This window comes from Calypte anna, chromosome 3 (assembly GCF_003957555.1).
Source record: "Calypte anna isolate BGI_N300 chromosome 3, bCalAnn1_v1.p, whole genome shotgun sequence".
NCBI classification, from domain to species: domain Eukaryota; kingdom Metazoa; phylum Chordata; class Aves; order Apodiformes; family Trochilidae; genus Calypte; species Calypte anna.
The window spans coordinates 49,880,960-49,899,884 of NC_044246.1; the positions used below are offsets into that span (position 1 = coordinate 49,880,960).

The 18,925-nt window shown below is 36.1% G+C and overlaps 1 protein-coding gene across 1 annotated transcript in view; it reads right to left on the bottom strand.

Moving 5' to 3' along the window:
- The window catches only part of CDC42BPA (CDC42 binding protein kinase alpha), a 170,951-nt gene that overhangs the window by 84,260 nt on the left and 67,766 nt on the right, over positions 1 to 18,925 (bottom strand). The window contains 1 exon segment of the mRNA XM_030446583.1: positions 16,927 to 17,075. Coding sequence (XP_030302443.1) covers positions 16,927 to 17,075 — 149 coding nt within the window.

Below are 18,925 nucleotides of genomic sequence, written 5' to 3' on the forward strand. Positions count from 1 at the left end.
CATTAACCATGCCTCTTACCAAGGCCCTATGGTGTGTTCTAAAAAGACACTCCTCCACTTTTTTGTGGAATCCAAAAAGGGCCTATTTCAATTGAATTCAAAATTATTTAAATCACTTTGATCAAAAACCTTATTATTTACACAGCACCAAACAGCTGAATCATGTTTGTATATTAAACAAAACCTGGTTCATATAAAAGTGACAAACTAAAGTTGAAGATTTAGGTTAGACATGAGGAAAAAAATTCTTTCTTGCAAGGGTGGTGAGTCGCTGGAAGAGGCTGTCCAAAGAAGTTGTGGCTGCCCTCTCCCTGGAAGTGTTCAAGGCCAGGTTGGTTGGGGCCTTGAGCAACCTGGTCTGGTGAGAGGTGTCCCTGGCCATGCAGGGGGTTGGAACTGGATGAGCTTTAAGGTCCCTTTCAACCCTTGCTGTTCCATGACTTCAACTGAAAAAGATGTAATAGCCTTGCATCTAGCTGTGAAGTCAACAGGAATATTCAAAAACTAATTGCTTATTAACTTATTAACTACATGGAAAAAATGCTATAAACAATCTTATTATAAAATTACAATGAGGACATTCAGCTTTTTTCTCATTAAACAGTATCTTAATGCTGTAAAAGTCCCTTGTTTTCTAAAAAACTTTTGATAAGAAATCATTACACATATATTGCTCCAGTAATTCACCTCTGCTAAAAGAATCTTGTTACTCTCAGGAGGAGGAGATTCATCTGTATTTCAATAAAGACAGTGGATAGTCTCACATAAATTACTAGGAAACATCAAGCAAACCAGGACAATAAAGGTTCCAGATCTGTAAAACATTCATTGTTTAATGATCAGTGTGTGCAATTTATCAATTTATCCTTAGTGATAACACCAAACTCCATGAAAGCAAATACAGAAATCAAGATTTCAGGTACTTCATGTGTTACATCACACAGAATCAGGTATTGAATCTAACCTTTACTTAGTTTCAGATTCTGCCTAAGATTAAATCCTTAATCCAGACTGAGAGAAATACTTTCTGTGTCCACTAAAAGTAAGGTAATTACAAATCCTCTTTTTCTACCAAGAACTTGCACCACTGAGTTTAAGTACATAATGCAAAAAAAGACACAGGCAAATTGCTATCCACATGGTGTGTGAACAACAGAAGAAGTAATGAATTTAAATACCAATGAACAATACTGAGATGAGACACTAGAAGACACATTTACAATATCAACAGTAGGACACTGGAACAAACTGGTGTTTTTTGGTTTTGTTTTTTTTTTTCTTTTTTTTTTTTTTTTGTTTGGGGTTTTTTTGTGTTTTTTTTGGTGGCTTTTTTTTTTTCGTCTTTTTGTCTGTTTGGGTTTTTTTTGTTTTTTTGTTTGTTAGCTGACCTCTCCAAGTCCTTCACCAGTCCTTTCTCTACAGTTCCATACTGCTCTTTATTTTCTGCAACTCAGACAAGTATTCTGGAGTCAACACAAGTATTTCTGTTGACTTTACGGTACCCAGTGTTCTTTATGAATTTCAAATGTTAATAAAGGAAATTATAACCAACAACAGAGAATGAATACATCAGCCAAAACATACACATCTGGAGTTTGTTCAGGCACTGATACTAATTCATAAACACTTGAATGGAATGCAGTTACTGTCTTATTAATACATGTTCCAGCACAATATATTATAATCTAGAACTGATTTACATTAGCAAAATGTCTCCCTGTGGCCCTTGTGCCACAAACATTATTTGTTTTCAAATAATGGATCTCTCAAATATAAGAACAGTTTTAAAATAAGTGTTATTATTTTTAAAAGATGGTTACACAGATTCTTTTCCCCTTCTTTTTAAAAAAACAGTGACTTGAAAGTCTTTTTTAATAAGTGCTTGGCCACTATTTAACCCCTGTAACCATCTTTCATCTAAAATGCTAATCAACTAAAAGACCCAGATATCTACGGAGAAAACTCTCACATCCAGGCTAGACCCCTCATGCCATATTTTGAAAAGATGTGAGGGTAAACTCACTTGTCATGGCTAAGGATTATTTCTATTGTCTTGTCACTGTGTCATTTTATAAACATTTTAAATTCACTGCCTTCCAATGCTGCTTTAAAAATGTAATTTTAAACATTTATGCAAAAGTGGACTCATTGATCCTGCAGGATCAATGGTCAGACTAACTGATCTCACTAGGTCTCTTCCAACCCAAACCATCCTGCAATTCTGAAATTATTATTAAGGCTGCCTTTTCATTTTTCTTTCAATATAAAAATTCTGAAACTCAGTAACACCAAGATATTATACATTCAGTTGCAGCAGCATATACTGAGTTCTTGTGCTTCAAGACAGAATGCATCTTCAGCTGTAGTATTAATAATGTTCCTAATTTTGGACTGGTAATTGCCGTTCGTAAAACAAAAATTAGAAAAATTCTCAAAGCTATGAGGATATGACAGGTAAAACCACAAAATTGTCATGATAATTTCTTGGTATTTAGTAGCAGTCTGGCTTTTAAAAAATTGTTAAAATGAAAAACTTCCTTTTCCTGCTCTTAAATTTGACAAACAGAAAGCCCCTTTTTATCCCCAAATGCTCAGCAGTTGAGTTTAAACTTTGACATTGCTGACACTTAAGTGCTGGCCAAAAGTGGCCTCAATCCATTAGAATAAACTACACAAGTAGCCACCCACACCACTTCTTTGTACAGATTTTCTCTGCGTAAATCCTGACTATTGGAGGAGCCTCATAAAAACAGGTTCAGTACAGGAGTCTGCAGCTACAGCAGGGCACAGAAAACAAGTCTCCTCCTTGCCTCAGAAGTAACATAACCACCTTAGCTTTGTTGCCCCCATGCAGCACCTGCCTCCTACGTATCAATTTCCAGAACTGAAATAGCAGCAAGGCAAGGTTTATAGTAAGACTTTTAGATAGCAAAATAGATACAGAATTTGCTAAAGTTGCTAACTCGGCACTATTCTGGCCTGGGGTAGTTATTTGAACTTTATATTCCAGTGATTGAATTACTTTGCACCTTATGTTTTCCTTAATTGTCTGTAAATTTGCAGTAACAATATGCATGCTTCTTTATTATTACAAAATAGTATTCTCAGGAATAGACAGGCACTAGAACAGAGTACATAAACATATATATATTAAAAAAAAAGATGTAAGGACTTTTTGGTTATTTATGGTTCTTCAGAATCACACAACTTATAGAGAGAAGGGTTTAAAATAGGTGCTTAAATTATACACTCATATAACCAATTAACTGTGCATACACCAAAAAACCACTAATAACCTGAAATTAAGGAGGCTCTGGGAAAAGAGTGATGGCAGGGAGTTGATTGCTCACCCAGCAAGCAGCCTACACCAAAAGGGCCTTGAATAAAAAACCAGTTGATAATGGGCTGTAAGCCGGAAATTTTGCCATGGTTGGCCATGTACTATTTTTGAAGGAAGAATTCGGAACACCTAATTTACAAAGCATTTGGAAACAAAATAAACCAAACAAAATTCATTTCTGTACCTCCACCTGTTGGTTTTCTAGTTTCTAATTAGCTACGAGTATATGTAGTGGAAAATCTAGCCAAGGACACACAGTATTTTAGCCTCTCTAACCTGCCCAGCTGTCACAATGCTTTTCTTTTGGTGTAACCATTCTGCTTATGGAGAATGCCACATTCCTCAAGAGAAATTTCACACCAATAAAATTCATCTGAGAAAATGGTCACTTGAGTCAACAATTGAGAGAATAATGGTCTTCAAGTTTGAACCCAAAGTTGCATGAATATTGAGAAACAACATTAAGTATGTAGCTGACAATTTTAATTATTACTAAAGTCTTGAACCCAGTTCTCTCTTTTTTGTGGTACTCTATTAGATGATACCTCAAAATATTACCCAAAAACCAAACTAATTTAAGCTGATGGTGGTAAAAACAAGTTAGGTTCATTCATTTAAGATTTCAGTGTGATTGCAATGAAATACCAAGCAGCTTATTTGAACGCTGTGAACTTCAGCTGACAGAGCTCTTTCTGTATCGCTGAACTGTATTCTTTTGCATCACTCTACACTTTTTGTCCAAAAGAAATGCATAAAAATATTATTATGATATCATGACAGTTGAAGAAAAAAGAAAAAAAAGAAAAAGAAGAAAAAAAAGAAAAAAAAAAAGAAAAAAAAGAAGAAAAAAAGCAAAAAAGAAAAGAAGAAAAGAAGAAAAAAGAAAAAAGAAAAAAGAAAAAAGGAAAAAGAAAAAAGGAAAAATAAAAAATAAAAAAGAAAAAAGGAAGAAGAAGAAAAAAAGAAAAAAGGGAAAAAGAAAAAAAGAAAAAAGAAAGAAAAAAAAAAGAAAAAAAAAAAAAAGATTGTCTATTTGCCATATTTTGTCATGTCAAATTTAATGGAATTCCATTTTGGCTTCTAAGAACTTAGGTAAATGGATTAAGAACTTCACAACCACTACCCTGAAGCATATTCTAAAGATTAAATAATTAAAGTCTGCTAAGCAAGGATAATTAATGTCAAAGCTTTCAGATTTCTAACAGTATCATGAGTTACTGGTGAGTAAAGAAGGAGAAAGAGTAAGCTCTTAAGGTAGTTATGTCCACCTGTGAGTACCATCTGTCAAGAAATCCTGAAAAAAGAGGTGAAAGAATATGCCCACTGTTTTCAGTGTAAATTATTACCTATGCTAGAAGATGTTAATATATGTTTCTAAGTGGATAAATGCTTTCTTTCCTTTTTATTCTAATTTTAGATATGCAATCTCTGGTCTCTGTATTTCAGTACCACCACATATAGTGTCTGAAAGAGCTAAATGAATTCCATAATTCTGAGAGTAAAGTAGACAACATAAACTTATTTGACAAAGACAGTAAAAAAATAATTCTCACACGTTTTTTTTTTAAGTGCACTGATGATACTAAGAAAGCAATCCAGAGAAGAATCTTCATTCAAAAACTGGAGAATTAAAGAAGTACTGATACATATTTGCATATTCTTAAACATGTGTTTGCATGTTTATCTGTGCAAGACACATATACATGTTTTATAATTATCAGGGATATTTATGAGCATTCTGAGCTGAAGCAAGTTGTTACTTGCAGATCACTAAGAGATTTCTGGGACTGATGAAACAAACTAATCTGCTGGGTCCATACTACATCCCACAGCACCTCTTCCCTGGTTCTTTTCCACCTTCCTCCAGGAATAAATACACAAATGTAAATAAACCAAGCATTATGGGAAGTGAGGGAAAGGGAAGTCTGTTCAGAAACAAGTGCAGAGATCACTGGATGCTTTTCATTTTGCCAAAGGAAAGACTTACATAGTCTTCAAATTAGGTTGATCTTATCCCTCCCCCATCCATGTACTCTGTCAGCAGTAAAAATCACCATGAGGCTATTAAAATATATTAAAAAGGTAGAGGGGAACACACTCAAGAATGTGTAACATACTTTAAATACATATAAAACATAAAGGAATAAAGAATACATTACTAAAATTTAAATAAATTGTTTATTGTTCCTGAATTACGTGGGAAACAGAACACAGATAAGATGGGAAGGCTTCACAGCAAATCCTGGAAGCTAAACAAAAGTGATTTACAATGAGAAGTAAATCAATGTCACCTCAAGAGAACAAATACATACATCAAATACTTGTCATAGATGTTGCAAGCACCTGAAGAAGTACTGCTATATTCCATATATTTTATTATTCCTCCCCCAGGCTTTAGATTTCACATTTTTTCAAAGAAACCTCCTGCCTAGCAGGAAGAATGTTTCAGAAAACAACACTGTAGTCATTTTAATGTGCTGCACAGATCTTTTGCTTTCATTTTCCTTCATCCTTACTCAGCAGTTAAAGATACCTGTGATTTCTCTTTTCTTCAAAATCAGTGTTGTTAAGAATATGCACCCTCCTCCAAAAAAGGTGTGTGTGGGGGCTACTGAAGATAACAAAGTATGGCTTTACCAAACATGTCTTCTACTTAACTGTGTCCTAAATTAACAGTATATAGGTTAAATATTAGCAGTAATGACAATCCTCCCCAGAGTAACAAGCAGAACAGCAGAGACCAAAGAACTTCAATAAGGAAATAATAAAACTGCATTTAGGATAATAGCTTTTGCTTCCACTCAGCTTGATCATGCTCTTTACTGTGCTGCAAATCTGGAATTCTGTTTATTAACTTCTGGTTATTTGCAAAAAATCGAATGCACTGAATAACTGTGTTAGAGGAATTCTATTCACATTGTTACGTCACAGCAAAGGTAGCTACATTAAATGCAAGAAATGCAAAATATCTGATTTTAGGTACAGAAAGAGAGTGAAAGCACGTGTGAAAGCACGTGTATATACATGCACAAGAGAAGGAAGCAAAAATGTATTTCACCCAATATTTAGATTATTTCAAGTTATTATTCATTCCTTGTCAACCCTATAAATAGCTGCTTATCCAACCTGACAGATGTTGATATAGGCTCAATCAAAACCTTGGAGGAAGCAGCTCTTGTATGATGAGCATGTATTTGCAAGGCTGCATAGTGAAAAGAAAGAAGCAGAAGACGACCATTTCCTGTGTGCTATTCCACAGCCAGGTAGAGGAATCATATCAACACCTTCCCATGAGATTGTCAGCCAGGTTCTCTGAAGGGTAAACAGCACACGAGGTGGAAGGACTCACCAGTGGAAGGATCTCAAGAGGTACATAAAAGTCTCTAAATCCAGGAGGAAAACAAATATGAAGAAATAAAAAAATCCTCTCTGACCTCTGCCATGATTTAAGTTTTTCTTTACTGTTTCGCTCAGGACTCCAAAATAACTTTAAAGGGTGAAAAGTAAACACCAAGGTGTAGTTGCTGAGCTTCAAAGTCTTGACTGGGAACACACGGCTTGCGTGCTGAAACACCTCTGCATGATCTGCACTGCAGCAGCAACACCTGGCATGTCATTCTCAGAACCACACAATGGACCTTCCCCAAACCTGAATGTATGAGAAGCTGGTAATCAATGTTTTAAGTCATAAGTCCTTCCCTGACAAGTGAAACGAGAAACATTTTATGCTATTTTATGCTATTATTTAAGATTAGCTTTTCAGTTTTTCTTACTACATCCAGGGGACTTTCAAGGTAGGACTCCCCAGAAGTCTCTTATGCGCACTTAAAAGTTTTCTTTTACTACTTCTTGAACTATTTTTTTTCTCTTATTTTGCTATTTTCACACAGTTGGGTGCTTTCCTTTTTGGCACTAAAATTGCATTCATAATAACAAATCTCTGGACTATACAAGGAAGACTTTGATTTTCATTTTAACTCCCTACACTCAGGGATTCTTCTACCTTGTCTAATTGTCAGGCTGCAGAGCATCTGGGTGAGACTTTTATAAGAGATTATAAAGGATTATATAAGAATATAAAATCCTTCATCTGACCATTGGATACTAAGAAAGATGGGAAATATTGAGGGAGATTTTTTCCCATCAGAGAGACCAGCTCCTTGGCACTTCTTTGCTGTACAGCACAAACATTTATGGAAGTAGAATGGAAAAGGCAGAACACAGTGAAAAGAGGGATGTGGCCCATGTGAGGACATGCTTCAAATTCGTAGCTTGATGGCTCATTATTTTAGTTAGTTTTATTAATTTTTTTCTATTTTTTTTTTTCACATGCAATGTTCATACATAAGTAACTAACTGCAGAAAGGAGGAGGTTTTCAGTGAAATAATCTTCATGTATTCGAAATGGGGAAAAACAGCACCCTGTGCAGACAGCTGAAGGGGAAGGTGTAAGAGTCAGGTTCTATCAATTGTGCTGAAGCACCCAGGTGAATTAGAAGCCCGAATCGCAGTGAAAACTTCTAATGAAAACTACGAAAAGTGATTCAAGTTTTGTCATTTTTACATTCTATGATGGAATACATCAGAATTAATATTGAGAATTACAATGAGAAAACGTATAATAGGAACTATGCACTTCACAGCATTTCTAATTTTTTTTTATATTAGAGATTAAGACGTAGATTTGATATGCCTAAATTACACATGTTTATTATAAACAGATTCAAATAAAAAACCACGACTACTGAGGGAAAGCTGAAGTTGAATTCACATTGTTACAAGAAAGTAAGAGAACACCATTTTCAACAACCAGTTACTTAGGAATACTCAGAAAGTACAGGAAGAACATCCTCCAACTCCATCCTAAGAATTCATTCATGTAGTGGTCCCCTTCTTGTTTCCCTCAATCCCATGCTTGTTTTCTATCCAGTATCCTCCTCCATTTAAGTAGCTGGCCACTTTGAGGGATCAAAGTTTGTATTTTCAGTCACTTAACCTATGGTTAATCTCATTGTTACTTGCCTGATTAAGCAGTAGTTGTCTACTGTGCACCTAATGGCTTACAAGGAGACAGACAGTAAGTTCTTGGCTATAAGCAACGTTACAGAAGGTATATTTCAGAACTCATATAATAAGCGGTTTTAGCTGGGTTTGATGCCTGCTTTTACAGAGTTGATCAATATTTGAGATTATGAGACTTGATTAATACCTGCATTCATTAACAGTTATTCTCTGGCTGAGACTCAATCATTGTTTTCTTGTAGGTTGAAACCAAACTGAAAAGCAAACCTTTTAGAGCAGGGACAAGTCAGAACTTAAAACAGCAAGCAAAGCAGTTACTGTAAATTATTTATTACTGTGATACATAAGCAGATAATAAAAAAGTTTAATTGGACAGGTGTTATATTTAATCTGTTTCAGGAAAAGTCTGAGTAGAAAACAAAGTAAAAATTCTACTCATTTCCATTCTGTAAGAATGAGGTAATAATGTTTTTCCTCTTAGCTACACCCAGTTTTCCAGATTCCTACTACCTGTCTTTGGGCAGCTTTCAATTTTTCTCTAATAAAGCCTATTGAAAGGATCAGTTCTGACCTCCTGTGAAGTAGCACACAACAGGTAAGGTATTCAGAGTTCTTCTGCTTAATATATTATGTAAATATAATTGCAAATCTCAATAAGATTATTACTGATGCTATCAGAATGTTGTTCAAACTAGTATCACACAAACAAGCATTTCCAGCCAAGAATTCTCATTACCATAAAATACAAATGAAGTCAAAGTCTGCAGTATGAATCCCACACAAGTATGAGCTTCTCAACTATTTCACACACTAGCTGCATTTTTACCTTAAATGCACATTTGGTCTTCAGCAACTGCTACACTGCATTCAAGTAGACCGGTTAGAGAATTTCAATCATAAGAGAATATGACCATGAGCCAGCAATGTGCCCTTGTGGCCAAGAAGGCCAATGGCATCCTGGGGTGCATTAGAAGTGGGGTGGCTAATTGGTTGAGAGGTTCTCCTCCCCTCCTACTCTGCCCTGATGAGGCCACATCTGGAATATTGTGAATATTGTGAATTGTGGAATAATGTTCTGGGCCCCTCGGTTCAAGAAGGTCAGGGAACTGCTTGAAAGAGTCCAGTGCAAAGTGACCAAGATGATGAAAGGAGTGGAACATCTCCCTTGTGAGGAAAAGCTGAGGGAGCTGAGTGTCTTCAGCCTGGAGAAGAAGAGAATGACGGGTGACCTCATCAGTGTTTATAAATATGTAAGGGGTGAGTGCCAGGAGGATGGAGTAAAGCTTTTCTCATGGTTGACTAATAACAGGACAAGGGGCAATGGTTATAAACTGGAGCATAGGCAGTTCCCTATAAATATAAGGAAGAACTTTTTAACTGTGAGGGTGACAGAGCACTGGCACAGGCTGCCCATCCCTGGGTTGTGGCATCTCCTTCCTAACCCACCTAGACATGTTCAAGTGTGACCTGCTATGGGTGACCCTGTTCTGGCAGGGGGGGTGGACTAGATGATCTTTCAAGGTCCCTTCCAACCCCTAACTTTCTAGGATTTTATGAACCCAAGAACTAAATCAGGATTGTCTCAAAATTTCTGGCAGATATTGTGTTTTGATGCAGCAACTGGAATTTCCTCATTTTTCAGAACAATTCTACTATTTCATCTTTCTCTCTAAAACTGAGAGATTACATTTTTGATACTGCTAATAATACTATATACACATGCTAATTGCACCAATCTGTAATAGTACAGTTTGCAAAACACTTATTCAACTGAACTGCACAAGCACAGCCAAAACACTATACTGCACTTTATAACCCCCAGAAATCAGTACCTGGATCAGGAGGGCACATACACAAAGGTCGAGTGAAAATCTAGGATTTCTACATTATATTCTACAAAATGTTTCACTGTGTTAGAGGTTTGATGTTAGCTTCATCAACAGACTGTGAAATACACACATTGAGTTAGTGTAAACTGAGAGGGAAAAAGACACCAATACATTGAGACAGGGACAGATTTTTACAGGCAGCAACACAGAAAGATTATGGCAGAAAGGTTATGCACTAAGCAGCTTCTTTGTAATGGAGTTGGCATAACTGCTGATGACATACTTTTTGTTAACAGAAAGAAGGAAAATGCTTTTATCCTACTTTCCTGCTATTGGAGAAAATACTTCCAGGCCTGGAATAATCAAACAAAAATTATTGCAAAACTATAGCTTAACTCACATGAAAACAGCTTGGAAATTAGAATGTTTTGTCTTCAAAAGAAATTAAGACATTCTGAAAACACCTCCAAATTTGTATGACGCTGAAACATATCTCATACCAGAGCTATGACAGATTGTGTATAGACTTCATCTTCTGCAAACACAAAAAAGAGGGAGCATAGTCTCCTGGAAGTTTAGCATTCACTGAGCATTGCTATAAATTTTATTACTTGGAACACAAGACTAGATTTTTTTTCATATAAGACTTTTGGCATTAACTGGTACAATGTTAAAAAGGATCCTTCTCAGTCAAACTTTATTTCCTGTATGTCTCACTCTTTGTCACTTTTTGAAGGATTTGCATACTTCTGTTTTATGACAAGTATATGTAGTTCCTACCTACATGGGATCACATACCATCTGACAGTGCTTATATCCATCTCCCTTGAAGGAACTGCACCCAGAAGATCTATCAACCTACATAAAAAAACCACAAAACTCTATCTACACATTCATCCTTTTCCTGTGAGTCTGCTTTCTATTAAAGGTGTAATTGTCTAGGTAAAGGACTTGTGAGGACTCACCAAAAAGAATGGAGAGATGCACTCCTTGTCAATGATGTGACAATAATCAAGAATTTCCTTCCTTAGGAGACTGGTATCAGACATGAAAGGGGAAAGGTTTTTTGGCTAACTACATTTAAGATACCCCAGCTCCAACAGCTTCCTTTTTCTTTAAAACCATACTGTTGAATGAATAGCTGGGTACCTCAAGAATCACTCAGTGAATGTAGGGAAAAATCAGGCACAATCTGATCAGCATCTATTGTATTGGAAAGATGAGTTTAAGTGATTTCCTCCTATCTTCTTTCTTCATCCAACAGATTGGAGAATTGAACCAGGTTAGTTAAAATGGAAAGTTACTTCTGACTTGGGCTGTTGTCCTCATTCTGTTCATTACACAGCCTAACAAACCTTTGTTTCAGCATAGCAATAGGGATATTTGGAACTTTGGGCTTGGGGAGAGAGCAACAATGGGAGAAAAAGGCGAAAGAAGACAAAGGAGACATCTGTGAAAGCAACTCAGCTGAAGTACTGGAGTAATGATTTCTAAGCTCCTTCTTGGCTAACACAATATAGGTCTGTGCTAGCTCAAGCACCTATTACATAGCTTTCACTTAACACTATAACTAGACACAGTATTGTAACAAACTTTTTGTCTTATACATGATAGCACAGCTAGGCTGATACACTACCTCTTGGCACTCCAAGCATATGGATCTTTTATTTCAAAATAATTCACAGGATCCTTCAGAAATCCTACCAAGAAATTCTAGTCAAATAGCATTCACATCCTACAGTCCTCCCTGCAAATCAGATGCTACCCTGAGGGGGCTCTATGGGAGCAGCTGTCAGCACTTAAGAGCATATAGTGTCACAGGGCAAAACGAAAGACCAAAGGCTGTAAAGACAACCTTTTTTTCCAGCCCTTCCCCAGTAGAAAGTGGAGAGGACAGACAGATCTTAGACTGGAATTAGACAAGGAATACCTTGTAAGGAAGCACTAGCCTACCAAATACTCAATAAAATAACTTTCTCTCCTGCAGTTTTCCATGTAAACTAAACCATGCAACATTTCAAGCACTACATTTTCGGTAGACTATCAAAATAATCTTGTTATTCTTTCCTTACTTTACTAATCCTCTTATCTTCGTTGTCACACCTTGTAAGTACACCTTCATGTGTCTATTTGACATTAAGTCTGTTGCAAACTTGTGCAAACATTTAAAATATGCTGTTGCTTTCTTTCAAACTCACAATTATGATTCAGTTTACCAAAGGACAGAGTGCTCATCCTTATGCCAACTCAACTCAGACATACTATGCAATACAGCTAATTCCCTAGAATGTGCCTTCCACCCCCAAATTTTCCACTTAAGCAAATGAATGACCCAGAAATATGGGATACACCCAGAATACAGAAAACCACTTATTCAGCAAGTCAAAAATGGATATGCTGGCACTGAAACTTATAGTTGAAAGTGAAATTAATCCTGCAAAGAATCCCAGATTGTATCTGCCAGCAAACTACAGTAAATATTGCAGGGATGTCCCTAAGATGATTTTTACTAAGAACAAGTAGTACCTTCTTGCAAATAAGAGGCTGTCTTGGTACAGAACTAACAGTTCTTTTTATCCTTCTAAAGTGTATATTCCCTTATGCTCAGTATTTGTTGGAAACTATGTCACTTCCACAGAGAATTTTGCTGCTCTACATTTTAGTGTTCAAATGTTCCAGTGAAGTCCAACTTAAACTTCAGGAGTTGATAAAGGAATTAAAAAAAATAATTAATCTGGTGATTTATAATGCTAAAATAATTCATAGTAAAAGAGACAGCAGCAACCAGAAATCCAGAAACACAAGCTAACTGTTCAAGCTAACTGTAATGTCACACACTTTACTGAAGTAACTGTTTATTATGCACTGCATGCCTATTTTTTTCCATGCAAAAGATGACATCTGAAATGTATGCAACTTGAGAGCTTGCCTTGTAGTCTTTACTATTCTCCTATAAACTCAACCAACAAAAAAGAGTAATTAACATAGGTGTTTCATAATCCTTCCAAAATATTTTCCTAGTAAGAAGGAAACAGGAGATTGTTTTACCATTCAATAGAAAAAGAAGACTGTTTAACATAGGGGTGTGTGAAACCATGAAAACTATTTTAATATTTTTGCAGTGATCTGGAGGATCAGAAGGCTACATGTTGAACACTCTCTAGCTGCAAATTCTCTCTGCACTATGCACATAAAAAGAAGAAAAAAAAAAAAACAGGAGTAAAGAAAGTAGATATAAAAATTACCTAAGAACAATAACACTTATAATTCCATAGTATTCAAGTAGCTGAAATGTCCCAAATAAAATTTAGGACAGAGACAGACTTAGATGCACCTTTACTATAAAGTAAGGGCTGGGTCAGAAGACAACACAAAAAGCAGAAGCAGCACAGGTACAATGAAGGGTCATGCAAAGCCAAGGGCACACTCACTGCACCTAAGAATACCAAGTGACCAGAAGGGATCCTCTACAGTACTCATGTGAAATTTCCTCCAGTCACAACCAGGCTTTCTAAAGTGTTCTTTACTTCAAATGGTTGATAAAAACCCAAGTATTTTAAACCTCAATTTCCGTTTTACATAAAATGGACTGGAAACCAGGCTCACCAATAAAATAACTTAAAGAGATGATGTTTGAGGTAACACAGCATGCATAAATAATGTGTATCTACTCAGATTAAGCCATTAAAAGTTTACTCCAGTACACACCTGGATATTTGGTAATCCATATAAATAATGAGGTTTTAACATATACCATGACCAATTAATTAACAACACAACCTTGCAACTGAAATGAATATTAATGCATACAGAGGCTTTTTTAATCCAAAACCCAAAAATAGCTGCTACAAATCTATAAAACACAAATTGAAGTCCATTCTTAATAAACATAAAATCTGCTCCATACTACAGTTTGCAGAAAATGGACATAAGATAATATTTAACCTTAGCTTACAAGCATCTCTTCAGTAGTACACGTCAGTAATTTAAGGTATCAAGGGTACATATAAGCTTTACAGGAACTCACAAGGAAGTTGTGCATTTCTGAGAGATATACATACACACTTTCTTCCTCTTTGTAACCACAAGCCTATGTACTTGACTTGGATGAAGTAATCTTTCTAAAGTTCGTGTTAGAGCTGTCAGTGTCATTTGGGAATGTCTAAATGCATTTGTGCATTTATCATAATAGCATTAGCCAAGATATACTTTAAAGAAAAGGCTGTTTCATTAACTGAGCCATCATTTAACTATCAGGTAAAATACCACGATTTGTTCACAGAAATAAATTGATCAGAAATAAAAAAAATATTGAAATTTTATGTTCAGATCTATCTTAACTCAGAATCATTCTACTATATTTAAATTTAAAAGAGGATAAAAGCATAAATTAAAATCAAGAATACCATAACAATAGTAGCACTGATGTTATTTTCAGGTAGCAACTTTTCTCCTTCAGCAGTAAAGTATCAGGAGACAGCAACAAAAACATCATGCAAATTCTCTGCACAATTCTATTGATACCCATGTTTTTATCTTCTTTACATTATAAATTCACCCCATAATCCCACAATGCCAGTGAAGAAATGGCATTCAGAGTTGGAACTCCAAAACCTGAAATACTGTTGTAGCAATTTCATTTTAGTAACACTGAGGTTACTTGTATTTGATGTTTGACAATCTTGGCCAATGTACTTTAGGAAAGAAAAATGATTTGCATTTGACATCAGAGTGGTCTGCACACCAACGACCACTGCAATCAACATCACTCCCAAACACAGCTAACAACAGAAAAACTAACACTAGAAAAGAGGAAAAGCAGTGGCACACTGAGACTAAAAACAAATACAATTTTTAAAAATTACAAAAAACGCTCATGCGTTTCAAAGTACAACACTATGTGTAGTTATGTGAAACTTTATCCTGAAAGAACTGTGGCACTGATAGGAAACAAACCAAGCCAATCTGCTATCTCATCATAGGAAAAAGAAAACCTTGAACAGAACATGTCTAAAGTATGATTTCCAGTTCACTAGCTATGACTCAGATAAAATTCTGATCTGTATTAGCTGTTCATCTGAAACACCACTACTACAGCTATTACATTGTTCACCTTGTACTAGTGTTTTCCTTCTTCTCCTATGTCCTTTTCTCTGCACAAGACTCTCCAAAAAGATGGGAACACCAGAGTTAAAGCTTCAGGAAAACAGCATTAGTGTCACTTAAACTATGTATTTTCCTTTATTTTCCATGGCTCTCATTTCAGAGGCTCATCGTTTAACATAAACTCAAGTGCTCTTTTACATTTTTACTCTTTGGAAAACATTCCCTTAATAAACAGGCATTGTGTAATGGAAGTATTAATGATAAAATGAAAAAGTGGCATTTACAACTTTATAAACATGGGAACCTCACCAGAAAAGCCACGAACAAAACAACAAAGGACTGGGAATGTATAGGGGCTTTTTTTCTTTTTTTGTTAAACATACATAGTAATAAATATGAAAGCAAGTATGTTGTTTTGAACTGCAATGGTATGGAATTTCCATCAAAGTTCTACATCAACACCTTTGGCATTCTGGGGACACTATTTGAGGATGGAAAACTTCATATCTGCTGCATATGACATGCCAACAGTGCTGAATTACAAAGGTTTTCACCTGTTTGGAGGAAAAGGTAGAGATGGTGGGCATCTGCTCTTCTGTTATTACCACATGTATGGTCTCACAGGGCAAAATACAGCAGTTTTGTAATACATGAAGGACTCTCCACTTGGTAACAGGAGACAGCATCTCAATAGTTTACTCACAAACACATTTTAAAAGTTAGAATCAAGGTAAATTCAATACAAAAACCTTTCACATCAGGTCCTATAAAGAATAAACAGTTTCTCAAAAGTAACACAGTTGAAATCTTCCAAATTCAAGAAAACTGCTTAAGGAAAATATTCTGCTTGAGTTTTGCCACAAAGAGCACTTCTTAGCAGGCAGGCAGTTATTCAACAAAACTAGCAGACTTAAAAATATTCTAGAAGAGCAATTTGCAGCTTAGCATCACTCCGCCTTAAAGCACTCTTAGCTACAGCTCTTTCACGAAAAGTCACAATCTCTAAAGAAACAAAATACAAACCACAAACAAAATACAATTTTTTTCAGAAAAAAAACCAAACCCAAACCAACATTTATGGAGCGAAAAAACCATGTAGGAAAGTAAAAAAAAGGAATGGCTAAAATAGTCTCCAAATAAGGGTGAAAGATGGATGAATCAATTAAGCTCATTCCACCAACTTAATGATTCAGCTTAAACAATCTGGAGTTTTCCTCCTGACATCTGTCAAAGAGAAGAACATCTACTGCATGCATTTGAAAATTCTACTTCTTTTAACCTAATCTTTTGCTCTGCATACAAGCATTACCATGGAATTCAGTAGAGAATGATACAATAAAGAAAAGATGATGCTAGGTTTGCTCATATTTCATAAAGAGGTTTCAAATTTTGCTTTTATAAATTAGGAATCATTAACTTCAAAACATGCCAGTGTGTGGGAATCATCACTTGTATTCAGCTATTCATATCTGTGACCATATGGTACAAGGTTAGCAACAGTCCTCAATAACCATGAGCTGTAGCCTGCAAATACTTGTTACAAGCTTAATCTCTTTAACGGGAATTATTTTCACTCCATCAAGTAACTCCTCATAACTCCAACAGGAATTTGGACCTCAAGTTACTTACCTGTGAACATAATGCAACTGATGAACTGAATCAATAGCTATCACCATTTCAGCCAAATAAAAACGAGCCATATCTTCAGGTAGTCGGTCTTCAAACTTGCTGAGTAATGTAAGCAGGTCTCCTCCGACATAGTAATCCATAACCAGGTACTAGGCAGAGGGAATGATAAGAAGACACAGGGCAGGGTGGAGGGAAGGTGGGGATGGAATATTATTGAATGAATAAGAGAATAAAAACTATTTTAAGCATAAAAATTAATTTCTTGCAAAAAATTGTTATGGGCATTAAAAAAGCTAACCAAGATACTTAGATTTTCTGAAAAGAAGTAGGTGGTTCAGCCCCATTTTAATATTTAATCTATTTGAACATGTTTCCTATTTATACCTCTGCAAATACAGTAAGCCTCATAACAATATAGTATCACCTTCATCCACTGTCTGGTCTCATCAGCAAACATAAACTATTTAGATATTGAGGATTCCCTTATAAAAAACCCAAAACCTCTGACAGAACAGGAAAGAAGTAAAGGATTAAAGCACTGACCTACAAATATGAAACTAATTGTGTTAACTTGGGATTTTATTAAGGGACCAAATTTCACAGGCTTTCCTTTCACTTTTTTCCTACTATTCTCTCTTCATATTAAATAAACAATTTTGGACCATAAACTTAAGATTAAGGCAAAGATTAAGAGTGGTGACACACAGTACAATTCCAGATATTGCTGACTTTGCGCACAAGACAGGATCTACCAACACAGAGTGGAAGCTGTCATCTTCTCTATTTGAACTTATACGGAAAAAATATGCTTGATTTCTGATTTATTAATGAAACAGAAAACCTCTCTGCCATTGAATCTCCGATCAGAGCGTTCCTCCATTTTAATATATTATGACAGAACGAAGTGCCGCTTCTGTCAGAGACAGGATCAAAACAACAGCCCAATATAAACTTAAATGATTAATGGATTTTTATCATAGTTTAGTATAATTGTGGAACAGCAACTGCAAGGGCAAGTAGGAGAAAGTAAAAAAAAGGTAATTGTAACTAACAAACTAATTTTAAGCAATCTAATATATCATCCACTGCTATGCCATTACTTTTAAATAATTCAAATTATTTCCCACAAAAGTATGTAGTATGTAGGGTTTCTCTAGAGTTCCAAACTTTGCTTCCAAGAAGGCAGAATATACCCACAATAGTAGCACTGACTCTTAAAAATAGTGCATAATGAATCACAAATGATAAAAAATATCAAGGATGCAATAATGTTTTGTGTGTCAGTTCACGCAGGCAGGGCTAGCACAGCGGGCAAGAAGTGAGGGCAGAGCTGAAGTGCCAGGAGCACATCAGCAACTACCAGTGTAACACATCCTTAGTGACAGACGGGAAGAAACAGGGAGCACTTGGCATAGAGCCAAAGCCACACCTAAAGCTGTAGGATCTGCCCCATCCACCCCACTGGTGACCAACATCCCCACCTAGATAGAGGCAGGGAAGAGGGAGGTAGCTGCACAGACCACGGGCTGTGGGAAATGAATGGAGAAGGGACTGAGGTTAGTCCTACATGTAAAGGGTGTACTCGAGTGGACCTTTTGCAGCAGGTGGCAGAAATGCAAGAGGCAGTGAGAAGGCTGCAAGACATTCAGGAGGCAGAGAGGGAGATAGATTATTTTTTACAGGTAAATACTGAGGCAAACCCGCAGCCTAATCCTAGAGAGCAAATAACTCCACCAACAAACACAGAAAGGAGGGAAGTGAACAATGATAACAAAGAAAAAGAGAAATGGGAAATGGTTAAGTCAAAATCCCAAAAGAAGAACAGACTTCTCTCCAAACCTAAGTTGCCCCTGCAGAACTGTAAAACAGTTGCAGAACTATAAAACTCTGCAGACTTAAGAGAAAAAAACCAAACAGGCAAGGTAAGTTGCCAGAGCACAGGAAAGAAGCCCACTCAGCTCACCACGTAACAACCAGTGCCCGGAAAAAACCCAAAACG